The 23,738-nt window shown below is 30.3% G+C and overlaps 1 protein-coding gene across 2 annotated transcripts in view; it reads left to right on the top strand.

The window, feature by feature from the left end:
• Positions 1 to 23,738, top strand: part of LOC130666295 (neuronal acetylcholine receptor subunit alpha-7-like) — a 107,371-nt gene that overhangs the window by 76,073 nt on the left and 7,560 nt on the right. For both annotated transcript variants that reach the window (XM_057467132.1, XM_057467131.1), the window contains 7 exons: positions 8,270 to 8,450; positions 13,521 to 13,596; positions 16,676 to 16,870; positions 18,426 to 18,512; positions 18,765 to 18,874; positions 18,967 to 19,075; positions 21,696 to 22,102. In XM_057467132.1, coding sequence (XP_057323115.1) covers positions 8,270 to 8,450; positions 13,521 to 13,596; positions 16,676 to 16,870; positions 18,426 to 18,512; positions 18,765 to 18,874; positions 18,967 to 19,075; positions 21,696 to 22,102 — 1,165 coding nt within the window. The remainder of the gene's footprint in view (positions 1 to 8,269; positions 8,451 to 13,520; positions 13,597 to 16,675; positions 16,871 to 18,425; positions 18,513 to 18,764; positions 18,875 to 18,966; positions 19,076 to 21,695; positions 22,103 to 23,738) is intronic.

Raw genomic sequence — 23,738 nt, forward strand, 5'->3', positions numbered from 1 at the left:
AAACCTTTGTTCAAAGGAGACATCGGGCCGTCAGACATAGGAAAGGACTCGCGCGCGGAAGATCAGGGTTCGAATCTCGGTTAAAACAAGTGATTTTTTAAAAAGCAAAAAATGACACCAACACCAATACAGATGACATAAATAACAATAATAATCAAAATTATAGCAATAATAATAAAAAGTTAAAAGCTATTAAAAATTTTTTAATTTTATTTCTTTCCACTCTAATATAGTGAAATTCACTAAACGGGATAGTAAAATTTACTAAATATAACTAAAAATTAATATTCAATATAGGAGATATTCCATAACCAGTATATGAGAAATTACTAAACGACTTGTAAAATATGCTTATCTGTATGGTACTGAAGCTAGCAGACGTCTAATAATTTTCCGATTTTTTTTTTGACGATAAACTATAAAAAAAAAAAATATTTAAAAAATTGTACCAGTAGTTTTTAAAATTTTCTACATGTGCATATTTTTAGTTTTTTTTTTTTTGTAATCTATTTTTTGAAAAAAAAATCCGAAAGTTACTACTTGTCTGCTAACTTCAGGATCATTTATCTGTTCATGAATTTTTCATATAAATCATAAGCGTTTCAAGACTACAATCCAAATTTAGTAATTATTCTCATATTTTTTAGTAAAATTTACTATATTTTTTTCTCCGTGTATCTTTTTTATAATATTTATTTTTAAACCCATCAATTTCACAAATTTCTGTTAATCAATAAAACGTCGTGATAAATAATAAAAAATTAATATTTAATTTGACTTCTGAAATCCGGGTCTCTCGGATTAAATATTTAATGGTTTATCAGTTTCCTTATTCTATTAACAATATAGATTATACAGAAATAAGATTATAGAAACATAATTAATGCCAAAACTTTGTCGTTGGATCGAGTACTGAAGCATTCCATTTGAATATTGAACCGAGTTGTCTCCGTTACAGCATTAAATAATTAATTAAATAGTTAGGGCTAAGAATAAATTAAAAAGTCATTGACCATATGATAACTATTTGCTCAGAGTTGGTTTACTGGGTGAAAAAACGAAATAAATCGAGGGACAGACTGATGAAATCAGTGAAAATTCTTTGAAATCCGGACATTTAGATTAGTAGATTGTTAGAAAATCTGGCGGAGGTTAAAGTTTACGTGATGCCAGGACACAAGAGATTCTTGAGTCCTGGTATTTCATACACACATATAGCACCAATATAGTGCATTCTCATCGTCGCAATAGGCCGAGAAAGAGAGAAGAGTGTGGTATGAGAGGGTTAAAACAAGACATAGACGACAACATATCCAGACAATGCTTTTCTCCGGTATATATATATATATAAATTCAGTTGTCTCGTTGTATTTTAGAAAATAAAGCATAGGTGACATCGTACATGACCCGTCCAGTATAAGTCATATTGTACAAACTCGAACGTTTGTCTTTTACGCTATTACTTTTACTCCGTTATTTCACTCCAAACATAAATATATATATATATATATATATATATATATATATACATTCATACTTTTAGGTGTACGTATATCCACAAAGTTTCTTCTATTTAATTAATTCAAACGGTCAAATGAAAATACATATTCATGAGTTATAAAAAAAAAAAAAAAAAAAAAAAAAAAAAAAAAAAAAAAATTAATAAAATAAAATTTTCATTCAATTTAATTTATTCCTATTTTTTTCTGTTTTCGTTTTACGTAAGCAAAAGTTATATGCTTTTATAATTTATTTGTGGAAAAATTCCTTAAAATAATTAAATAATAATAATATAGAGTATATAAATAAATATATTTTAATAACTAAAAGATTGTATTATATTTCCAAGCCCAACTTTCGGGCCAGCTTTCAAACTTTTCTGTGAGAAACTTTTATTTTAATGCCAATTCATAGTCCTTTAGATAAATGACAATTCTAATATATCACTATTGTAATTTTATTAAATAAATTACAAATTTATAACCTTTGACATTAAATGAAATGATGAAAAAAGCTCAAGTAATGACATAAATGTTTCCCACGCTAAAGACATTACAATCGTTGGACACAAGAGTAATCTCGTAGCTGCATGTACGACCAGTTGACCCCAACGGATTGTCATGTGGTGATGAAGGAAGTTGATAGATATATATACAGAACATATTACCTCGTTGAACCAAATATATACAGATATATGTTGCAGTGTTTCTGCTGGGTTTCTCCCTTGCGCCATCCGATTGGGGTGTGCACTGCTCCCAGATGTATATTAGTAATACTCTAGCTATGACTACGACTACGTTAGAGTTTCCAAGTACAGAGTACATACAAATCTTACATACATAATGGCAAATACAGAGACGCCCTTCATATCCACCGCCTACGACGGTCCAATTGATGCGTCGAATATCCGAGCGTCGAATTCTCAACCGATTCTAGGCCACAGCCGTGCATAACCACTTGATCTAATATATATTCGTATATATATGTATCTATATATGTATATATGTATATACTACACGATTACATTGATTCTGCTCAGAGTTCTCACTCCTTAACCGAGAGTTTGTAATGTCGTGGTCTGCCCTTGCCTGACTTGCTACGATTCGAATAATGTAAATATCATTCAGCAGAGCACAATACATCTCGACAAGACAATACCCAGTCCACTAAAGTTTTTCTCATGTGAATTTAGATTAAAATTATCTAAACCCAAAAAATTTATTTGTTTCACACAGCAAGAAATATTTTGCGGATATCACTATGCCAGCATGGGCGTGAACGCCATATTGCATGGTATCGAAGATTTTTATAGGTTGTAAAATTGTATGCATAGATGATTCGACCGTTGCGGGAATAGTAACATTGGCGATAGTTGTCGCAGACGCCGCAATGTCAGTATGGCCGTCAGGCCCATACTGCGTTGCCGTATCCACATTGCTTCTGGCCGATAAACCTAGTTTAACGACATCTATATAGTTTTGGTAGTAATACGATAGTATACATTGATTGACATGCCAGAAATTATGGCGGGAAAAACTAGTAGCATTGTGCCCTCGGCATTGTAGTTATGGGTCTCAGGGCCATGATGTTTCGCCGTGCCTGCTATGCATACGTGTGAGCAATACAACAGCTCCAGTACTATACAGTATAGTAAATAACGCCATACTTCTGGGACCAATATTTACTTATTCATATGAAAATAGTTCAATGTTACAAAAAGTAGAAATTGTTTTCAGAATTATTAAAAGTTAGTAAATCAGTCGCAATTTTCGTTTCGTAGTTGATGAATATTACATGTCCAATGTAATTCTACGTAGGTTACTATACATTTTAGAATGTCGGTAAGACAAATTTCTACTCTGGGAGATAAAATTACTATTTGAGATTGTAAAAATTACTATCTGGAATACATCTTTCACAAAGCGCGTTAACTAATATTTACTAAGTACAATAGTACAAATTATTGGTACACTATAATTTTTATTTTTCGCTAGTAAATTTTATTTTGAATGTAGTAATTTTTATAATCAATAGAAATTATTATTCTAAATAATATGTTGTAATTTTTACTTTGAGTTTTGTAGAAGTTTTGATTTTGTTTTTGACATTTCAAGATTACTTCTCGGATTGTAATATTTTTTTCAAATTTAGTAAAAATTACTTAATTTGTTTCTCCGTGTACTATTTTAGTATCTGTCTCGAGCCCATACCAGCATGGTGTCGAACACCATGCATTTTTTACCGTGCACCCGAAATTCGATGGCGAATAAAAAATTTTTTTTATTTTACGCTGATCCTGGTTTAAATCCGCATTAGCATTATTTGCTAAGCGTTACAATCTCGTCCCACTTTCCTTCCCTTACGAAAGCATTGTATTGGAGAATACTAAAGGGACAATCGTAATATTGCTGAGAGAGATAGAGCATAGGGGAAGTGTTGTACTCTTGGTATATGACAAAATTAAATGAGTTCACATTCAGGACACGCCAATGGTTTGACAGTGTATGGGAAGAACGTGAGAGAGCATCTGTAAAAGGATGCAATATACGTACTCATGTGTGCATGCATTTATATGTACATGTACATGGATAGAGGATAAAGGGAAGACAGAAGACTTGGACCTCCGCCAAGGGTAACTTGCATTAGCTATCCGCTTGCATTCGAGATTTCGAAACCAAAACAGATTAAATTCGTGTTTGTCGATACGTAATGAGCACAGTCAAGCGGCAATATACAACAACGCTATATCCCCTTCATATAATATATGCATACATATATATATATATAGAGTATGTATCACTTTTGAGCTTTTACGATTTATTTGAATGTACTTCAAAATATATAGATATAAACATAGGTATATATGCATTATATATAAATCTATCGTGCGTTCTCTCTTTCTCTTTCATCGACAACGCGTTGAATTGCCTGCAGGCCGTTTCCCCTGGCTTATTGGAACATTTATCAGTTTGGGGTCTCTACTCGGGCACTCTGCTCTCTACTCTATGCCATTGGCGCTTGACTTCCTAGTAATTAGCACCGGATGAGAAACAACAGATTGTTTAGTTCAGAGGGTTGTTGTGTTCCGGATAAGCTATTTATCTCAGCATTAATTTATTATTTTATTTTATTTTAATTGCGGAAGAAAAAGTGCGGCTACTTTTTTACTCAGCCAGTAATTGGATTGGCGAGTATTCAATGGAGAAGAGGTCTGGCTTTATGTCTATATATTTAGATAAATTTTTCACTTAGAAATGTCAGAAACCGCATTAGATATATTACTAGCTGGCTCACAAATATTATATACTTACGTTTGAAAGTCACTTTAATATAAAATGTTTCAATCGTAAAAACTAAGTGAAAGAAGTAGGAAAAAATGATAAAAAAATTTTTAACTGACTTTATATCTCGAATGTACTTTAATGTATCACTTTGGAGAACGTTAGAAGATGTATACACTGTAAAAAAAACCGGGGTAAGTCCAGGCGTTTTAGGTGTTAAAATTGTCTGTGTTAAATTTAACACCGCCGCTGATGTAAATATTCTTTACCGGTGTTAGAATATTTTTCGGTGTTAAAAATATTTTGCTTTATGAATATTTTTACTTACTCGATCACTATATTTATACAGTGTTTTTATTAATTAATTAAATCATTGGTGATTGAAATGATGGGCGTGAAATTGTGTAATTTTGAAATTAATTACGTATGACATAAATATTTATTAAAATTAGTACATAGCAAAATTGAAATTTTCTCCAGATAGTATTCATTAAATTTATTTATTTATTCTTTTCACCGATTTAACACCGCCAAATTATACTGCCTACACCGATGTTATTTCATTTTAACCCTGCGCGGTGTTAAATTGAGTCCATTTTTAACACCGCTCTTTTTACAGTGTACACGGAAAGAAAATTATGGAAACTTTTGCTATGCATTATGGGAAAAGTTCCCATAATGGTATAGGAATTGTACCCAAACTATTATAGGGATGGTTCCCATAATATATGAGAATAGTTCAGATAGTAGTATGGGAATATATGAACCCATCATGGTATGGGAACCATTCCCATCATATCATAAAAATTTTTTTGCTAAATAGTGTAGAAATTTCTCTCATGATATGAAGATATTCAATTGAAGCTTCATCGACGCTAAGTTTGTTTAAAAAAAAAAATTTTTGTTAAAAATTTTAATGTTTTTGCCAAATACGAAATTTTTTTTTCAATATTTGAATTTTTGTTTTTATATTTAATAATATTTCTGTGTATTGTCGAAGTGATTACCACATTTTTCTTTAAATACATTTTTTCATGATAGTATTAGAACCATTCCCATGACATTATAGGAATGGTTCCTATAATAGTATGAGAACTATTCCCATAATGGTATAGAAACTATTCAATAGCATTATGGGAACTATTCCTATTATTGTAGGAACCATTCCTACCATTATAGGAACCATTCCTATAATGTTATGGGAAGCATTCCCATAATTATAGGAACCGTTCCTATAATTATAGGAACTGTTCCTGTAATTATGAGAACTATTCCTATAATTATAGGAACTGCTTCCATAATTTATGGTCATAATTTCTATGTTGGTAAAGGAAAAAATTTTATAGAATTATGGGAACCGTTTCCATAATTTTCTTTCCGTGTAAAGGTTTCTTTATTTTATAGTTAAAATTTGCGGTATATAAATTTAATACAAGAAAGTACTTGTGCAATTGTTTGTTTCACTTGATAAATATATAAATGATAAAATCTCGAGTATTTCTTGATAACTACTGTTCAAGTAAAGTTTTTGTAGCTAAAAATAAATAAATAAATAACAAAAAAATGAACACAAATTGAATATATTTTCCGGAAAAAAAATAATTTACCAAAACTTTTCTCATTCCCCACAAGTTGTAATTTCACTTTATTTTCTTCGTCCATCAACTTTAAAAACACATTTTTTATTATAATTTTTTTACTTCCAACTATAACTTGATGACAGGTTCGTTTCGGACTTGAACATCAGCACAATAGAACCTCGAGTAGAGAGTAGATAGCAGAATGAGAAGACGTGAGTGAGATAATTAACTTTAATAACACCGTCACTCGGTTTAACGAGAGAGTTACCGTTGTTGTAGTATTGAGACTATGCTATAGTTGAAATAAAAAATATAAGGGATAGTAGTGGCCTTAACAGTAACTATTAAATGTGTACTTACTACCACTATAGTTGTTCATGCATCAGTGAAAACAATTTTAGTAAATACCTAGTGATGAATAAAAAAGAACATACCCCAGTGTTAACAATGAAAAATCCAAATGAATCAAAAAAAAGTTGGAAAATTACAAAAATGGGTGAATTTTTTACTCCATTTTGGCCTTTATCGACGTATGTGACAATTCTGCATTGCGGGTTACACACTACACGCTCACAATATACTTACACATATATATGTATATACGTATGTATATGTCTGTGAGGATTTTTCGATCGTTTCAAAATTTGATTTTTCATCGTTAGATTCTCTTCAGAGTATATCCGAGCGAAAGCTAGAAAAATCCGTGAAAACTTATCCCATTCTGGATTTCCTTGTGCTAAAAGAAACTGGAAAAGTGGGTGGAGCTGTAAAGACCAACAAAATATCTATATATAGAGAGGAAAGTATACAGGAAGGAAAAGAGGGATGATGGAAGTTAGGAAGGGTGAAGAGACTGTGGTGCTTTCAAAAAGAATGCAATAGCGGATTGGGTTGCGGCCAACTGGCCGGATTCCAACCAATCCTCAGTCGTCCGGGATATAGGACTAGTGGTTGTGCTCGCTCTGGTCCTAGGTCTTACTCCTAGTTCTGGTCCTACTCTCAGCTAGTGCTGTTTCTGATGCCATGTATAGCCATTCAACTCGACAGCATAACTTAGCTCTCAACTCGGAGAACGTCTCGGTTGCTTTCCATTCAGAATCATGGCTTATCAATGATGCAGCCGTGTATCCTTGCATCCTTCCAGCGGCACCCTATCTATTGCACCAGAGTAATTTAAATCAAGGATATGTACTCTTGGTACTGTTATGTACACGATATGACGCTAAATATCTCCATACAACAAACAGTTTATGCAATAGTGGCTGCACCAGAAACACCAGGTTCTAATGCTGCAAATTATGCACCGTATTCCTTAGCTTTATTAGACAACCGACACTCGGGTGTAAACTGTAAAGTAGGGTAAGTATTAGAAATGCGGCTGTTACAAGGGCTGGCTAATCACCCAGAATAAATTAATAATGTAATGAATGATGTTGATATTAAGCGCACTCGGAAACCCACAAGCTATTTTTAAATTCATACCATCAAATAATTAACATAAGCATAAACCCCGCTCTGCTTTATACTACTGGTGGTGTGTAACTGTATTTATCAAGTTGCTACGCAGTAATGTATTTTCCATGTTCTCTCTGTTGAGTAGTTCTGAATATATACATATACATGTATATATGCACGTTTTCTAGTCATAAACGACAACGCAACCTTTGTACACTTTATATACGTGTGCGCGTACGTGTTAACGCGACTAACACAACAGCCACAGATTTTCCGCTAAACTTTGATGAATGAAACTGGGATTTCATACTTTACTTAGAATAGTTGCCAACTTACTAATTCTCATGTTAAAGTTTATATCTGAAGCTGAAAAGGAGGATAAATGAGACAACTTATTGAGCATAGTGTCTATTAAGTTTATATCTGTGAAAATTATTTTGTTTTATGTTACAGCGCTGATGAAGGATTTGACGGAACTTATCCTACAAATGTTGTTGTTAAAGAAAATGGAACTTGTCTTTACGTACCACCGGGTATATTCAAAAGTACCTGCAAAATAGATATCACATGGTTCCCGTTTGACGATCAGCGTTGCGAGATGAAATTCGGCTCCTGGACTTACGACGGTTTTCAGGTAAAAAATTTTAATACATTAATCTAAAATCGTGTCCAGGTCAACTTAATAAAATGGTAAAATCATAGGGAGGTGGACAATAATACAAAATTAGGATTCAATTTTGACCATAAATTAGACGTTTCGTCCCTTTATTGGGACTTCTTCAGCAACTAAAATAAGTCAATATACAACAAAACCAATCACAAATATAATCACATCCTACCTTGATCATATAAATTCTATCATCTACTAGATGTTTTTGAGACATACGTCATTTTATTTAATGATATACAAATAATTGGAGTTTATCTTTATTTAATTGTTTTGTTATTTATTTACTGTAATTAAAATATCAAAAAATGCTAATTATTTTTATATCATTAAATAAAATGACGTATGTCTCAAAAACATCTAGTAGACGATACACTGTAAAAAATTCCCAATAAATTTTACTATGGGTGCATAGTAACACCGGACTATAAGAAAACTGGTACAAAATTTACAAGTGTCCCATAGTAAACGTATGCGCATAGGCCACAATCGTGTAGTCTGCGCATACGTTTACTATGGGACACTTGTAAATTTTGAATCAGTTTTTTTAAAGTCCGGTGTTACTATTTCAGTAACTGAGGTTTCTCATGAGTAACCTCAGTTACTGATGATTTGTTACCGACCGCGTGATTAAACGTAAACAAATAATTTTTTTTTTTTTCATTCATTTTTTTCGCGAATATAATAAACTGCAAAGGGTTTATTTTTGTGGTTTCTAATTCAGAATTTTTCGCCTTTTAATACAATACCAATTTTAATAGGGCTTTACAGTAATATATATAAGTTATTTGATGAAAATACACGGTGACTCAGCGACCCTAGTGTAATTTTATTATTTATTTAAAAAACGCAGGGGAGTTGAGCTTTTTTATTATTATTTTCGTAATTTACGGATTTTTTTACATAAAATAGAACAGTAAAATTCCACTAGCAAATTAGTTTCTACAACGGGTAAGAGTAAAGTCAGTGGACTATATGCACCCATAGTAAAATTTATTGGGAATTATTAACAGTGTAGAATTTATATGATCGTGGTAAGATGTGACCATATTTGTGATTGGTTATGTTGTACCATGTGATTATATAATTAATTTGTTTTGTTTATTTATATAATTTTTGTAGAAGTTTTTATATTGACTTGTTTTAGTTGCTGAAGAAGTCCCAATAAAGGGACGAATCGTCTAATTTATGGTCAAAATTAAATCCTAAATTTAGATTATTGTCCACCTCCCTATGATTTTACCATTTTATTAAAATTTTAATACTTTCAATACTTTGAATCCCCCGGCAATATTCATTTCGTTATTACTTTTTTCATCACAACTGCTCTATTGAATTCATTTGGGCGTAAAAATTTAATGGATTATCTATATGACAATTCGATTTTAATATAAGAAGATTGTAAGATATTACAGTAGGATTTACTGTTTTTTATTTTTTATAAAAATTACGACAGTTTGGGTGAATTTTACGTGTGTTGTCAAGTGAGTGCACAAAACAAATGAAATTTTTCTGACAAAGAAACGATTTTGCTGATGCGATTGAACCTTCACTTAACATTCTAAGAACGAAGAAAGTAATCGTGTTTATATTCAGAGCCTGAAGCTATTATTGCCCTCTCAATTGATTCTCTATAAAGCAGGATGATGAGGAAATTGCAAAGTTGAGCATGTCTATTTTATTTGTTTATTTTAGCTTTTTTTTCAATCAAGAATGAAAATTCAGATAAAATAACGTTTTGATTGCTTTAAAAGTTATAAATATATAACTAAAGTACATTTACAATTGTAAATACTAGAAAATTTATTGCACTTTTTTCTTTGTACTTTTTATAAATTTTATTATTTAACATGATAAAATACTTAACTCGATTCTACTTCTCTGTTATCATTTTTCCTTAAGATAAAACTTGAAGACAATTATTTTAATCGACCGTTTTTATCTGCAATAGTAAAACATATTCTTCAAACTTATTTATGGAACCCATAAGTAAATCCCGTATGAAAAAAACATGTGGTCAAAATATATGTAAAAATATATGATAAATATCAGAAAATATATGTGGTGAATTTAACTATATTTTTTTTTTCATATTAAAAAATATAATATTCATCATATACGAGTCCGTATATGTTTAGTATATATAAAATATATATGTCAATCATATACAAAAAATATATTTTTATCATATATGAAAAAATATATATTTGTCAAATACGAAAACTATATTTTTATCATACATAAAAATATATATTTCTATCATATACGAAACATATATTCTGATCATATTTAAAAACATATATTTATATTGTGTATGGAAAAAAAAAGTTTCTTATTCGTATGACCAAGTCCAATTAAATTAGATCTAAATTTTAATATACTCTTTAAATTGCAGTTAAAATTTTCACAATTAGTTAATTTGATGCGAATTTATATACCCATATACATATACATACACCGAGTGAAATATATGCTTAAATATATAGTAAAGAAAACATATGGTGCGATATATAATATAAATTAAATGCTACCATATATTTCATTTCATATAAAAATTTTATATTTTTTGAATATAAAAGGAAATATATCAATACAATATATTATAAGGTAAATGTAAATGTATATATAGCTTAATATAAAAAAAAATATAAGTTACATATATGGAATACATATATTTACTACTGTACATAATTTTATATTAAATCGGCCAAAATCTTCATATGATTTTTTATAAAATACAATATAATAAATCATATATTTTTTTGTTGCAAACATATATGATTTTAACCATATATTGTTTTTTCATACGGAATACTATGAAAAAAAAGTTCACATAAAAAAATTAAGAGTAGTAATTTTCACTACAGGCTAAAAATTCCCACGGATTTTCGCTTTGAAAAACAATTTCTCATAACTTTTACTTAAATTTTTTTTATCAATACCCTAATTGACTCTTCAGATAGACGAATAAGAAAAAAAATTAAAGAAACTGACTTGATTAAAGTAAACTATAGGCTTTTAAAACAGAGAAACTCTTGAAATCTCGCAAAGCAAAGAACGATAATTTTTTAAATATTCATACCCTTATTACTTATTAAAAATGAACGATAAACTTTATTTTCCATTTTATTACCCTGTCTACTTGGCCAAATAATCTATTCAACTGCAAAAATTGTTTAAAAAGCCTGGAAATATTATTTTTCGAGGCCGAAACAACCGAACCCACTCCAGACTGGCCTTTAAACTGAATTTTAAGCATTTCGCCCCAGTTTGATCATTGAAAATTTTTAAATATCAAGCATAAATCAATCTATCTATTTAAATTTCATATTTTCGCATTCAAAATTTATAAAGTCCACGACTTATTATTTAAAAATCATACCATGTCTAGACTGTTTATTAAATATTACCATCTGGACTTGATGCAAGCTAAAAAAGTAAAGTTATTTATAAAAAAAAAAATTAATAGTCAGGTCAAAGTGAAGCCAAACAAAATTATGCAATATCGATGACTTAATTAAAATGTCTAGTCAAGTCTGCATATTGTTAATAGACAATAATAAAAAAAACAATCTGAAACACAGTTGACCCTGTAAGCCATCCCCAAAACCTCTCGCTGTTTTCAAGCTCTTCGGGGTCGAAAAAACGATTGGACTGAATGAACATGCATTTAACTGAAAAAATTAATTTTTGTCCAACGATGTCTTTGAGGAAATCGACGGATTTGCACGTACTCTGTGGCAATCGAAAGAGCTTGTTGAAACTTAGCTTTGATCAAACTTTGAAACAAATAAGTCGATTTACGAGTTATGCAACAATGACTCTTTAAAAATGAATTAGTGAAATTTACTACAAATCGGTAGATACTCTCTAAAATCGAATTAGTGAAAATCATGTGACAATCACTATTTGGCAGTGAATAATCACTTATCACCAGTGAAAAGTATACCACTATTTGAATTAGTGACATACTTTTCACTAGTAAACAGTGAATAGTCACTATTTTTACTATTTCACATATAAAAGAGTAGTCTCTGTTTCTACAGCTTTAAGTATACCATTAGTTCGACCAGTGGTATACTTATAGCTGGTTCCCAGTGCATATTCGCTAATTCGCAGTGAATTTCACTAATTCATTTTTAGAGAGTACTTTTAAAAAATTTTAATTTTTTGTATAACTTGTAAACTACTCGACCGATCAACTCCAAAATCTACTCTTATAAATTTGAAACAGTGAAAATAGTGACTATTCACTGTTTACTAGTGAAAACTATGTCATTAATTCAAACAGTGGTATACTTTTCACTAGCAATAAGTGACTATTCACTGCCAAATAGTGATTGTCACGTGATTTTCACTAATTCGTTTTTAGAGAGTAAGCAGTTCTAAGTTTTAGTGAGGCCCTTCGATTGCCGCAAAGAAGTTCAAATCAAATCGCTTCCTAGGATCTCAAAATGTCAATATCTGATGAAAACTTGATTTTCGAAAATCGGACCGAAACCAATAACTTCCCTTTTTTCAAACATTTCAAATTTTCATAGCGAAAAGTTAAAAATTTGTATATTTTATAATTATAGCTTGGGGATATTAAAGTTTTCAAAATTGACAAATCGCATTAACCAGCAATGATATCATGTTAAACACTTTAAGATAGTTTTTCAGTATCTCCTCTTGGATAAAGTTAATAAAAAAAAAAATTGTAAAAAAAAACCAAGTTGTCGCTTTGAAAAGCTTTTTAGAAGCAATTCAACAAGAAATTCAATTTTCTCACCAATTTGATTCTCTTGAGATGATATAGTGGTTCATTGAAAATATTCTTCACCGCAATGTTGTAAGTTGCGGCAGCACAACTCTGCTCAGTATTTGCGTGTATGTAATCTCTGACTATTTTTATCTTTCTCGGTCTGTGTATGTGTGTTTTGAGAAGTAAAACGTTAAACATAGACCATTATTATTCTCATTTATTCACTAGAGAGAATCCCAGTCGAGACAGGAGTTAGTCAGTTGACATTAATTGAATGTTTCCATCTTCTTCAGTTGGATCTTCAGCTACAGGACGAATCTGGCGGGGATATAAGCAGTTTCATTACCAACGGCGAGTGGGATTTGTTGGGTGAGTTCACATTCATTTCTATCTAAAGTTTAACATAGTCATCACTTTATTTTTTTATATTACTTTAAACTATTTTTCAACCTAAATATCTCGAATACTCTATTTAAACTCTTTTATCCTCATATTTATAGCATACTTGCGGTTTTACCTAAATCTGAATAAAGAATCCATTAATTAATATTCTTTTATTATCGATAATACATTACACTTTTTTTAAAATCCATAACAGATGCTGCTTTTTTTATTTATAATATTTAATTAAAAAATATATAAATATAGAAGACGGGGCAGAACCCGGTATCCCCAAAATTTTATAAAAACAAAATTTCTTTTTTAAACGTTTTTCAAAAATTCCAAAATAACTTTTGTAAATATAATTGAGCACATGGAGTAAAATTTATGGTAACAATTACAATATATTATGGGAATGGTTCCCATAATGCATGGTAACCGGTTTTTTTGAAATGTTGATTATAGAAACGGCACCCATATATATTATAGTTATCATTAGTATAATATTATGGTAACCGTTACATTATGGTAATGATTACTATAACATTATGGTAATGATTACCATATATTATGGGAATGGTTACCATATAATACGATTACCATAATATTATGGTGACCATTACCATAATATATGGTAACTATTATCATAATATATGGTAACTATTACCACTCGAAAAAAATTTACTGTTGCTGCAACAGGAAAAAATCCTGTTATAGCAACAGGATTTTCTTGTAGCTGCAACAGGATTAATACTGTTGTTACGACTTCATACACAGAAAAAACAGATATCTTGAGTGAAGAAAATATTTTTGAAGACAAGCGTTTTCGGAAACCAAGTCAAGATTTTCTTGAGCCAAGAGAATTCGTCTTGGTTGGAGAAGATTTCTACTTTATCTGAGAAAATTTAGGTCTCCAAAAAAATTTTCTTGAATCCAGAATATTTACCTTCAGTCGAGAATTTTTTTTTGTGTGTAGTAAAATATCGCGTGCCAAATGCCAAAAGGGCGTATTACAGCAGTTAGATAGGGTTCCATGCCAAAAGGGCGTATAAAAAATTTTTTTTTTACCATTCTTTTTAGAATCGCTCGAAACGTAAAGATATGCAGAAAAAAAATTTTTGACGTACTAACGCCAAAAGGGCGTATCTGAAGATATACGCCCTTTTGGCTTTGGAAATTTTTTTTTTATTTTGAGGCTTAGAACATGTTTACAAAACGATTGGCACCAAAAAAAAAATTATACGCCCTTTTGGTTCTTCAAAGCCAAAAGGGCGTATAACTTTTATACGCCCTTTTGGCATTTGGCACGCGATATAGTTACACAGTAAAAAATTTTGTGTAAAAAGTTTTTCGACGCAATGACACAAAATTTTTTACTGTGTAACTATATTTTACTATGAAGTCGCAACAACAGTATTAATCCTGTTGCTGCAACAGTAAATTTTTTTCCGTGCATAATATTATAGGAACCATTACTATAACATTATGGTAACCATTACCATAATATTATGGTAATCATTACCATAATTCTTTCACATGCGATATGGGAACTGTTACCAGAAAGTATGGACCTATATCCCATAATTCCATGTAATCATTACCATAACGGTATGGGAAGATATTTCATAAACGTACTAGGAACGGTTACCATGAATTTTTCTCCGTGTAGTATTTTGAATTTTTTTTATTACACTTTTTCAAAATTCGAGTGTCAGTTGAAAAATATTGTTGACTTTTGTTTTATGATAAAAATTAATAAACATTTTTTTTTTCACTTTTTTTAGGGAGTACCCAGTTTACCCTCAAAAATGATTGTTTTTAACGGCAACTGAAAATTTTTTCTATTTAATTTGAAAATCATTAAAAAAAAAAAAAAATCGTATTTGAGTCCTCGAAATCTCAGTATTTCCTAAGTACCCCGTTTGCCCCCCCCCCCTTCTTATACATTTTATAATGCTCAAAGATTTAATTAAAAGAATACTTCCTGGATATTCCAAGCTGCTTATTTACGCGGACCACTAAATAAATGTTTCCTGATTGCTAGTTATTTCTTTAAATTATGCACGAAGCTATTAACTAAACAATACCGCCATTTAATTATTTTTTAGTTTTATTTTCATACTTATCCATACTAATTAGTTAGCTATACTTTGTTATCGTGAAAATAAATCAATCGTGAATAAAGTCATTGACCCTAATAAAAAAATTTTCTGTTTAATTTCACTGAAATAACTTTTTTAAACCCGAGTACTAATTTTAAAAATAATTGAAAAATCAAAAGAATTATTTTAAAATTTTTTTTTGTTATTTATCAGCATACTTTAAAAAATTCAATGTCATAAAAAATATTTAATTAAAAAAAAAAATTTAATTTATTTTCAATGAAAATTAAGGTTGAAATTTATTTTCCCATTTTCCACTTGAATAATTTTCATTCATCTGCCTAATATATTTCAGCTCACTAAAATCAACGCAACTCATAATATTTTCGGGAGCATTCAAGACATTAAATCACAGCATAAAAATTTATAAAATTCAAAAATAAAAATTAACATTCATCGCTTATAGATATATATCTATATTACATAAAAAATTCAAATTCTGTTCCATATATATTTCAAGAAACATTTCGGCACAATGTCACGGTTTTTCTTATATTATCCAGTGCAGCATCGCTATTTCTTTAACAGGACCCTCGGTATCGTTACTCCGCAGTGACCCCTTACCATCGTCGTCAAATCCGATAATCTAACGTACGTGGACTCGAAAACGTGGTTTGAAAAAGGGAAACGACGTCGCCGACGTTCTCGTAGTCACTAGCTGACAAACGATAAAATTTTTTTCTTATTTTACTTCCTTTTTTTATCCCACTGCGATATATATACACATTTATTTAATGTCAGGCACGTATTCCCGACGTTGCAATCATCTTTTTCTACAGCCACACACTCTATATCCATATATTTATACACATATATCTACACAACCTTTCCTATATTTATTTTTTATTCTCTTTTTCCGTATCATCTCAATAATTCGTAACACAGCCTGAATGCTATCATTTCAGGCGTGCCTGGCAAGAGAAATGTCATCTACTACAACTGCTGCCCAGAACCCTACATAGATATAACATTTGTGGTTATCATAAGGAGACGAACACTTTATTACTTCTTCAATCTGATTGTACCGTGCGTTCTTATTGCCAGTATGGCTGTCTTAGGATTTACTTTACCACCTGATTCTGGTGAAAAGCTATCTCTCGGTAAGTTAAACCTATTTATTTTTCACTACATATAAGTCCTTTATAAATTCAATTGACCAGACTATCACCGCTGTTGCTGCTACTGACTGATGATGTCCCAATTCAGTCGATAAACCGCAGACAAATGTTTTTAGGGGCTTTAAAACAAAAATAAAGGAAGGCTTAAATGAAAATAAAAAGATAAATATATAAAACGAGTTAGCAATTACCGGTTAAAATAGCCTTCATCATCAAATCGTGGTAATCCGGTCGTTATTTCAGTACCAGTTACCAAGCGGAGATTAGTCTGGTATAAGCGAGTTAAGGGATTTCTCTGTCTGCTTCACATTTTCTTTCTCACTTTAGTTTCCTTTAACTTTTGCTACTGCTAAGGCTGGTCAAATCAAAAACTGATTCACTTCAATGATAAAATTAACCTTTCAATTAATTACATTTATTTAGCTTTATATATTTTATTTAAATTCTTATATTTATTTCCGTGTAAAAAAAAGTTCATTCTGAAAACGTACATGAACTTTCAAATTTAGACAATTACGGGCTTTGAATTAATCATTTTTTTAACTGAAAATAAATTCAAGTTGAAAAATTTTCAACTTCCGGACCTCGTTTTTGAATAGTTCTACTAAAAATCGAAAAATGTTCATACACGGTAACAAAAAAACCGGGGTAAGTCCAGGCGGTGTAGGTGTTAAAATTATCGGTGTTAAATTTCAACACCGAAAGCGGTGGTAAAATAACACCGCCACCAATGTAAATATTCTGCACCGGTGTTAAAAAAATTTCCCGGTGTTAAAATATTTTTCGGTGTTGAAAATATTTTACTTTGTGAATATTTTTACTTTCTCGATCACTACAGTAAAACAGTATTATTATTGATTAATTAAATTATTGATGGTTGAAATGGCAGGCGAAAATTGTGTAATTTTTAAATAAATTACGTATGACATAAATAATTATTTGAATAATTACATACCCTCTAAAAACGAATTAGTAAAATTTACTGCGAATCAGTGGATAGTCACTATTTCTACAGCTATAAAAATGCCACTAATTCAACCAGTGGTATACTTATAGCTGGTTCCCAGTGAATATTCACTAATTCGAAGTGAATTTCACTGATTCATTTTTAGAGAGTAGCAAAATTGAAATTTCCTCCAGATAATATTCATTTAATTTTTATAGTTTTCTATATATAAAAAATTTTTTGTTTCTAATTTCTATACGTGAAATTTTTTATTTCTTACACCGTTTTAACAGCGCCTACACTGGTGTTATTTCATTTTAACACTACTCTTTTTACAGAGTAATTGATTTAAAATTTTTTTTTAACGGTTTTCAAATCATCAAAATTTTCAAATCGAATTTTTTTTACTTAAAAAATTTCAAAAAAATGTGACCAAAAAGTAATCAACTAAAATTTTAATTTGAATTTCTTTAAAGTTCCAAAATTTGTCAACTTAAATTTCAGAATTTATAAATTTTTTTGAAACATTTATCGAACCAGTTTTTTTTTTACACGAGTTATTGTTATTAACAAAAAAATAAATTTTTACAGGGGTAACTATTCTCCTGTCTCTTACTGTGTTCTTGAACATGGTTGCCGAGACAATGCCAGCAACGTCCGACGCTGTGCCATTATTAGGTAAGTAACAAATGTAAAATGCTTTTGTACGTGTAACAATTATACAACTATATATTTAAAATAATTTTATTAAATCTTCATTATCACCTCAATGTTATTTAATTTAAAACTTAGTCATGGACAAATCAAAATTAAACTCACTTCCAGATAATTTGTTCACAGTAACTTATAATTAATTAACTCAATAAATTAATATTACTAATGGTTTGAATAGTCGAGGCACTTAATAATTAATGCTCCATTTATTTACAGGAACATACTTCAATTGTATCATGTTTATGGTTGCCAGCAGTGTGGTCAGCACTATTCTCATATTGAATTATCACCACCGTAATTCTGACACTCACGAAATGTCTGAATGGGTATAAATAATCACTGCATTTAGCTAAACTACTTGATAAATAACTTTATCATGACATTAATTATATTTTTTTTTAAATGTTTCAACATCAAGGTACGGGTATTGTTCTTAAAATGGCTGCCTTGTTTCCTCCGTATGTCGAGGCCTGCAGACAAAGAAGACAAAGACGGTCAAAAATCACAAAAACCATCTCCAGTAACTGGTAATATTAATAACTGAATAAATATTATGTTTACTTTGGCAAATATTTGATATTAAAATTATTCCTCTAAGACAAACATTGTAAAAATATGTAATACCGAAATTATTGGTGCATGTTTTAAAGTTTAAGACACTTTGCAAGTACTCTATAGCGTAGAATTAAAGTAAGTTTAATGTAAATAGTTTTACTTTAATTGCTAGCCAGGAGAAGTTTCAACTCATTTGCTAAGCTCAAATTTGCTCACTCCCATAACAATCTCTTCTCATCTATTAATATTCTGCTTTTTATTTAATAGATTTCTCTATATCATTATTACATATTATTTTATCTGAATAAATAAATCAAATAAAGTTCTTACATCTGAAATCCTACGAGCACTCAGACTGCTCAAATATCGTTAATACTTTTAAAAACAAATATGTCGGCTCAGGTCAGGATTTATATGTTTATTGTAACCAAATAAAAAGGATTTCAGGAGTGAGATTCAGTTTAATTATATCCTAGTGCACTGAGAGAAAAAATGGCATTTAGAAACTTCAGATTTTCTTTTTATAAAAATTTATTGCAGTGATAATTTCAAAGTTGATATATTTTATATTTGAGGGTTTAAAAATTTGTTCAAATGAATTTTCTCAATGGAAAAAATTTTAATTCAAAATATGCTGATTTTTTTTTTATTTTGTAAATAGATTTCAATTTTTTTCTGTCAATGGAATTTTTCTTCCCATAAAAATCATTTTTTTCTCAGTGTAAAAATTTAAAATCTTGCGAAAAATTTTAATCAGTGATATAATTACAGTCGAAGCTCTCTAAAGTTGCCCTCCCTAAAGTTGCTAGCTCCCTAAAGTTGACAGAATATGCTCTCTAAAGTTGCTTGGATTTTCTCCCACTCTTCTTTTTACTAAACGAATCAGAATTCAAGATTCTGGCCCGCGATTTAAACTTCTATAATTGATTGAATACATATTTTGTTATGCGAGATAGTTAACCTAGAAATATAATTTTTTTATCATTAATAAAACTATCCGAGCAACTTATAATTAATGAACAAAAGTATTTTCGAGATGTAATAAATTTTATTAGTTCATTTTTCGTCATTGCAAATAATAGTTCAGTCAATGTTTCAAATTAGTGATTATTTTATAAACTCTAAGTATTTTTCATTTTATTTCTTTATTATTTATTTATTAATGTTAGAATATTAAAAATCACGATTTGAGGTTAGCCTCAACGCATATGTATCACACGATTTGTTTTGATTTTGTGACGCATCGAAACGCGCATAGGAGAATCAATTATCCTAGCGAAAATGCAGAGTGGGGAGAAGGGGAAAAAGCAACTTTAGAGAATGGTCCTGTACGGAGAGAGCAACTTTAGGGAGCTTCGACTGTATTTTTAATCATTTTTTTTTAAATATTATTTACAAAGTTAAATTTATTGAATCAGTTAATTTTTTTTCATAAAACAAACTTATGAAAATTTTTTTATTTTTTATAATTCAGATGCCCCTAATTTATGTACCTGAAGATCGGGACGTTTTTCGCGCAACGAAAATGAAAAAATTCATGTAATTCGACTGTTTAAGCCTTCGTTGGTCGCGCTTCACTGCCCGCCTTCGTTGGTCGCGTCGCGGGGAATCGCCGTAATGTTAATTTTCTTACAGCATGCCAAATCTATAGACAATTTATGACAGCCATACTAGCTTTCCATATTTCGATTCCGTATATGTGACAACGTTGAGAATAAAATTTCACTGTCTAGTTTGGTCGCGCTCACAGGGAATCACCGTGATTCGACATTTATTATTTAATATATAATTACTATAAATAATTATAACTTTAGAAACTCTTTTAATGTATGTTAAATAGATCAAAGAAGAAATAGCTGAATTGTTGAAAGCTAAAAAAAAATTATTTTTTTTTATATTACAAAATAAAGAAAAAAAGCGGGGAATCGCTCATAGCGTGACCGACGAAGGGTTAAGAGATCGTTGCGAGAATTGGGGAGTAGTCTAAGATTTTTGGCTGACATACCAACATTTATCTGTGAAACATTTAAGAAATCTAGTCACCCAGTAGATTTTTTACTTTCCAATTTTCTTTTTCGTTGCGCGAAAAACGTTCTGATCTTCAGGAACATCCTAATTTTTATTAATAAATTTTCTTCGTAACTTCCGTTGACATATCAATGAAAATAAAAATAAAATAAATTATTGTACAGAAAAATATGTAATTTTTTAAAAGAGTACTTGCAGTATACGTAAGTGTCGCGTAAAAAAATTAATATGAGATTTAGTATCAGAGAATCAGTAAAAAAATTCCACTGACAGTTCGAATTGTCTGCAATTTTCATACTTTCCCTAAAACTTGTTTTCATAATTCACTGCCGGTTATCTGTGCAAGTAAATTAACAAAACATAAATTGTTTTATGGTCACTTGAAATAAAATTAAAACTTAACTTAATTCAATAACTCAAGTACAGTAATCGATAAATTAAATTTATTTCATAATTAAATCAATAATTTTAAAAATTATCTATCGTGTGAAAACAATAACTCAGTAATTAGATAACATGACAATGTACAGGTTTAATAATAAAGTACTGCGTGTATTTGTTTAGGTCCAACAAAAGGATATGGAGATCTGGAGCTTCCACAAAGAAGCAGCAAATCATTGCTCGCAAATGTATTAGACCTTGAAGACAATGCACTGGCGACCCACAATAATATGTTAAACAACGTGTACAGTACGCCAGGTCCTCATCATCACATAGGTCATGGTCACAGTCATATGCACACAGCAGCGTCCCAGACACCACATCATCATCACAGTCACACACCTGCGCCAACGCCACATCATCAGCATTCGACGCCGCTGCCACATTCTTCATATCCACATCAAATAAGTCACACACCGCATCATCATCAGCATCCACAGGACGGCGGGCCACCGCAGGTTGAAACGATATTACAAAATACTTGTTTATGCTCACGCTATGAGCTTGTTCTCATTTTAAAGGAAATTAAGGTAAGATCACATATCATTACACATTATTTATTGTTAATTAATGCTGATCATTTATTTTTACCCGCCAGATAATTTGTTTACTATCTTTTCATCATGGAAATAAATCTTTCCTTGAGACAGAGGGTTTTCTCCAAATAGCTTTTAGCGGTCGATGAGCGATATTTCTCTAACCACTGAATTGATTGCCTTTAAATTAAGCTTGTATATTTAGCAAACATTACTTTATCATTCAATTAACCGGAATATCGATAAGTACTATTCTTTTCATTTATTTTACGAAAAGTATCAGGATAAACTTTAGAAAAATAAACAATTCTACGTTTTCAGACGGCTATAAGTTTATCAAAAAAATTTTTTTAAAAATTTTGTTCGTTAAACTGAAGCTACATGTCCGAAAATTTAGACTGTGAAAAAAACTGTAAATCTACGTTATCCCGGTGTTGAAATATTTTTTAATATTATTTTATTTTATTTTTTGAAAAGTATGGGGATAAATTTGAGAAAAATGAACAATTGTTCATTTTAAGGCGGCCATAAGTTTACCAATAAATCTTTTTTAATTTTCGTTTGTTAAACTGAAGCTACATGTCCGGAAATTTAGACTGTAAACAAAATTTGAGAAACGGTTGACATTGCGGGAAAACCCCAAAACTTCATGTACCAAAAGATCGGAACGTTTTCCGCGAAACGAAAATGAAGAAAAATTTATGTAATTCGACTGCTTAAGGCGTAGTTCCGGTCGGGGGTGGCCTAAGATTTTTGGCTGACATATCAGAATCTATATGTAAAATATTTTGGAAATATAGTCATCCAGTAGATTGTTTACTGTGCAATTTTTTTTTTTCGTTGCGCAAAAAACGTTTGCGAACTTCAAGTACATGAAACTTCCCGCTGTTTTTCGAGCTTAGGGAGCTGAGTCTAGATTATCTTTAGATTTTCTATAGAATTTCTTAGACGGCGATCCTGATCAAAATTAGGTCCGATAGCCATTTGGAGACCTCGGGGGTTTTCATAGCGAGAAGTTAAAAAACTGATGAAAGTTTACGCCGTGCTGGTATTAAATTTAACCCCAAAAACGATGTTGAAATATCACTGGTAGTGGTGTTAAATTGTTTTCAATGTCATTTTTCAAATATCAAAAGTCAAATTGTATTTCAAATACAAAAAAAAAATTTTGTTGTTTCAAAAATTAATGATACGACAGATTTACCAATTTATGGAGAAATCCAAAGAATATTGCCCACAATTACATGTAAATTTTTTTGTATAAAACATGGGGAAAAGTTTTATGATTCGAGTCTCTTCGCAAACTAAATTAGCGAGAAAAATAGAACAACAATATTAATGATTAATTTATCATCTTTAAATCAGTTACCTTATGAAAAAAATCAGAGTTAGAATAAAAATAATCATAATATTCTTCCTAAATATTTAATTTGATAAGCGATCAAAAATTTATACAATTCGTTCAGTTTAATAAAAGTGGAATTGCTTATTTTATAGGTGATAAAATTTTTTTTATCTCAATTAACAGTAATTTCGTAATTTTGTCGAAGTATTAGTACTATTTTCTACCTGTTTTGTAGATCTTAAAACATTTCTACTCACAACCTCATACCCTGATCAGTTATTTTAC

The sequence above is a fragment of the Microplitis mediator genome, chromosome 4 (assembly GCF_029852145.1).
Source record: "Microplitis mediator isolate UGA2020A chromosome 4, iyMicMedi2.1, whole genome shotgun sequence".
Classification (NCBI taxonomy): Eukaryota; Metazoa; Arthropoda; class Insecta; order Hymenoptera; family Braconidae; genus Microplitis; species Microplitis mediator.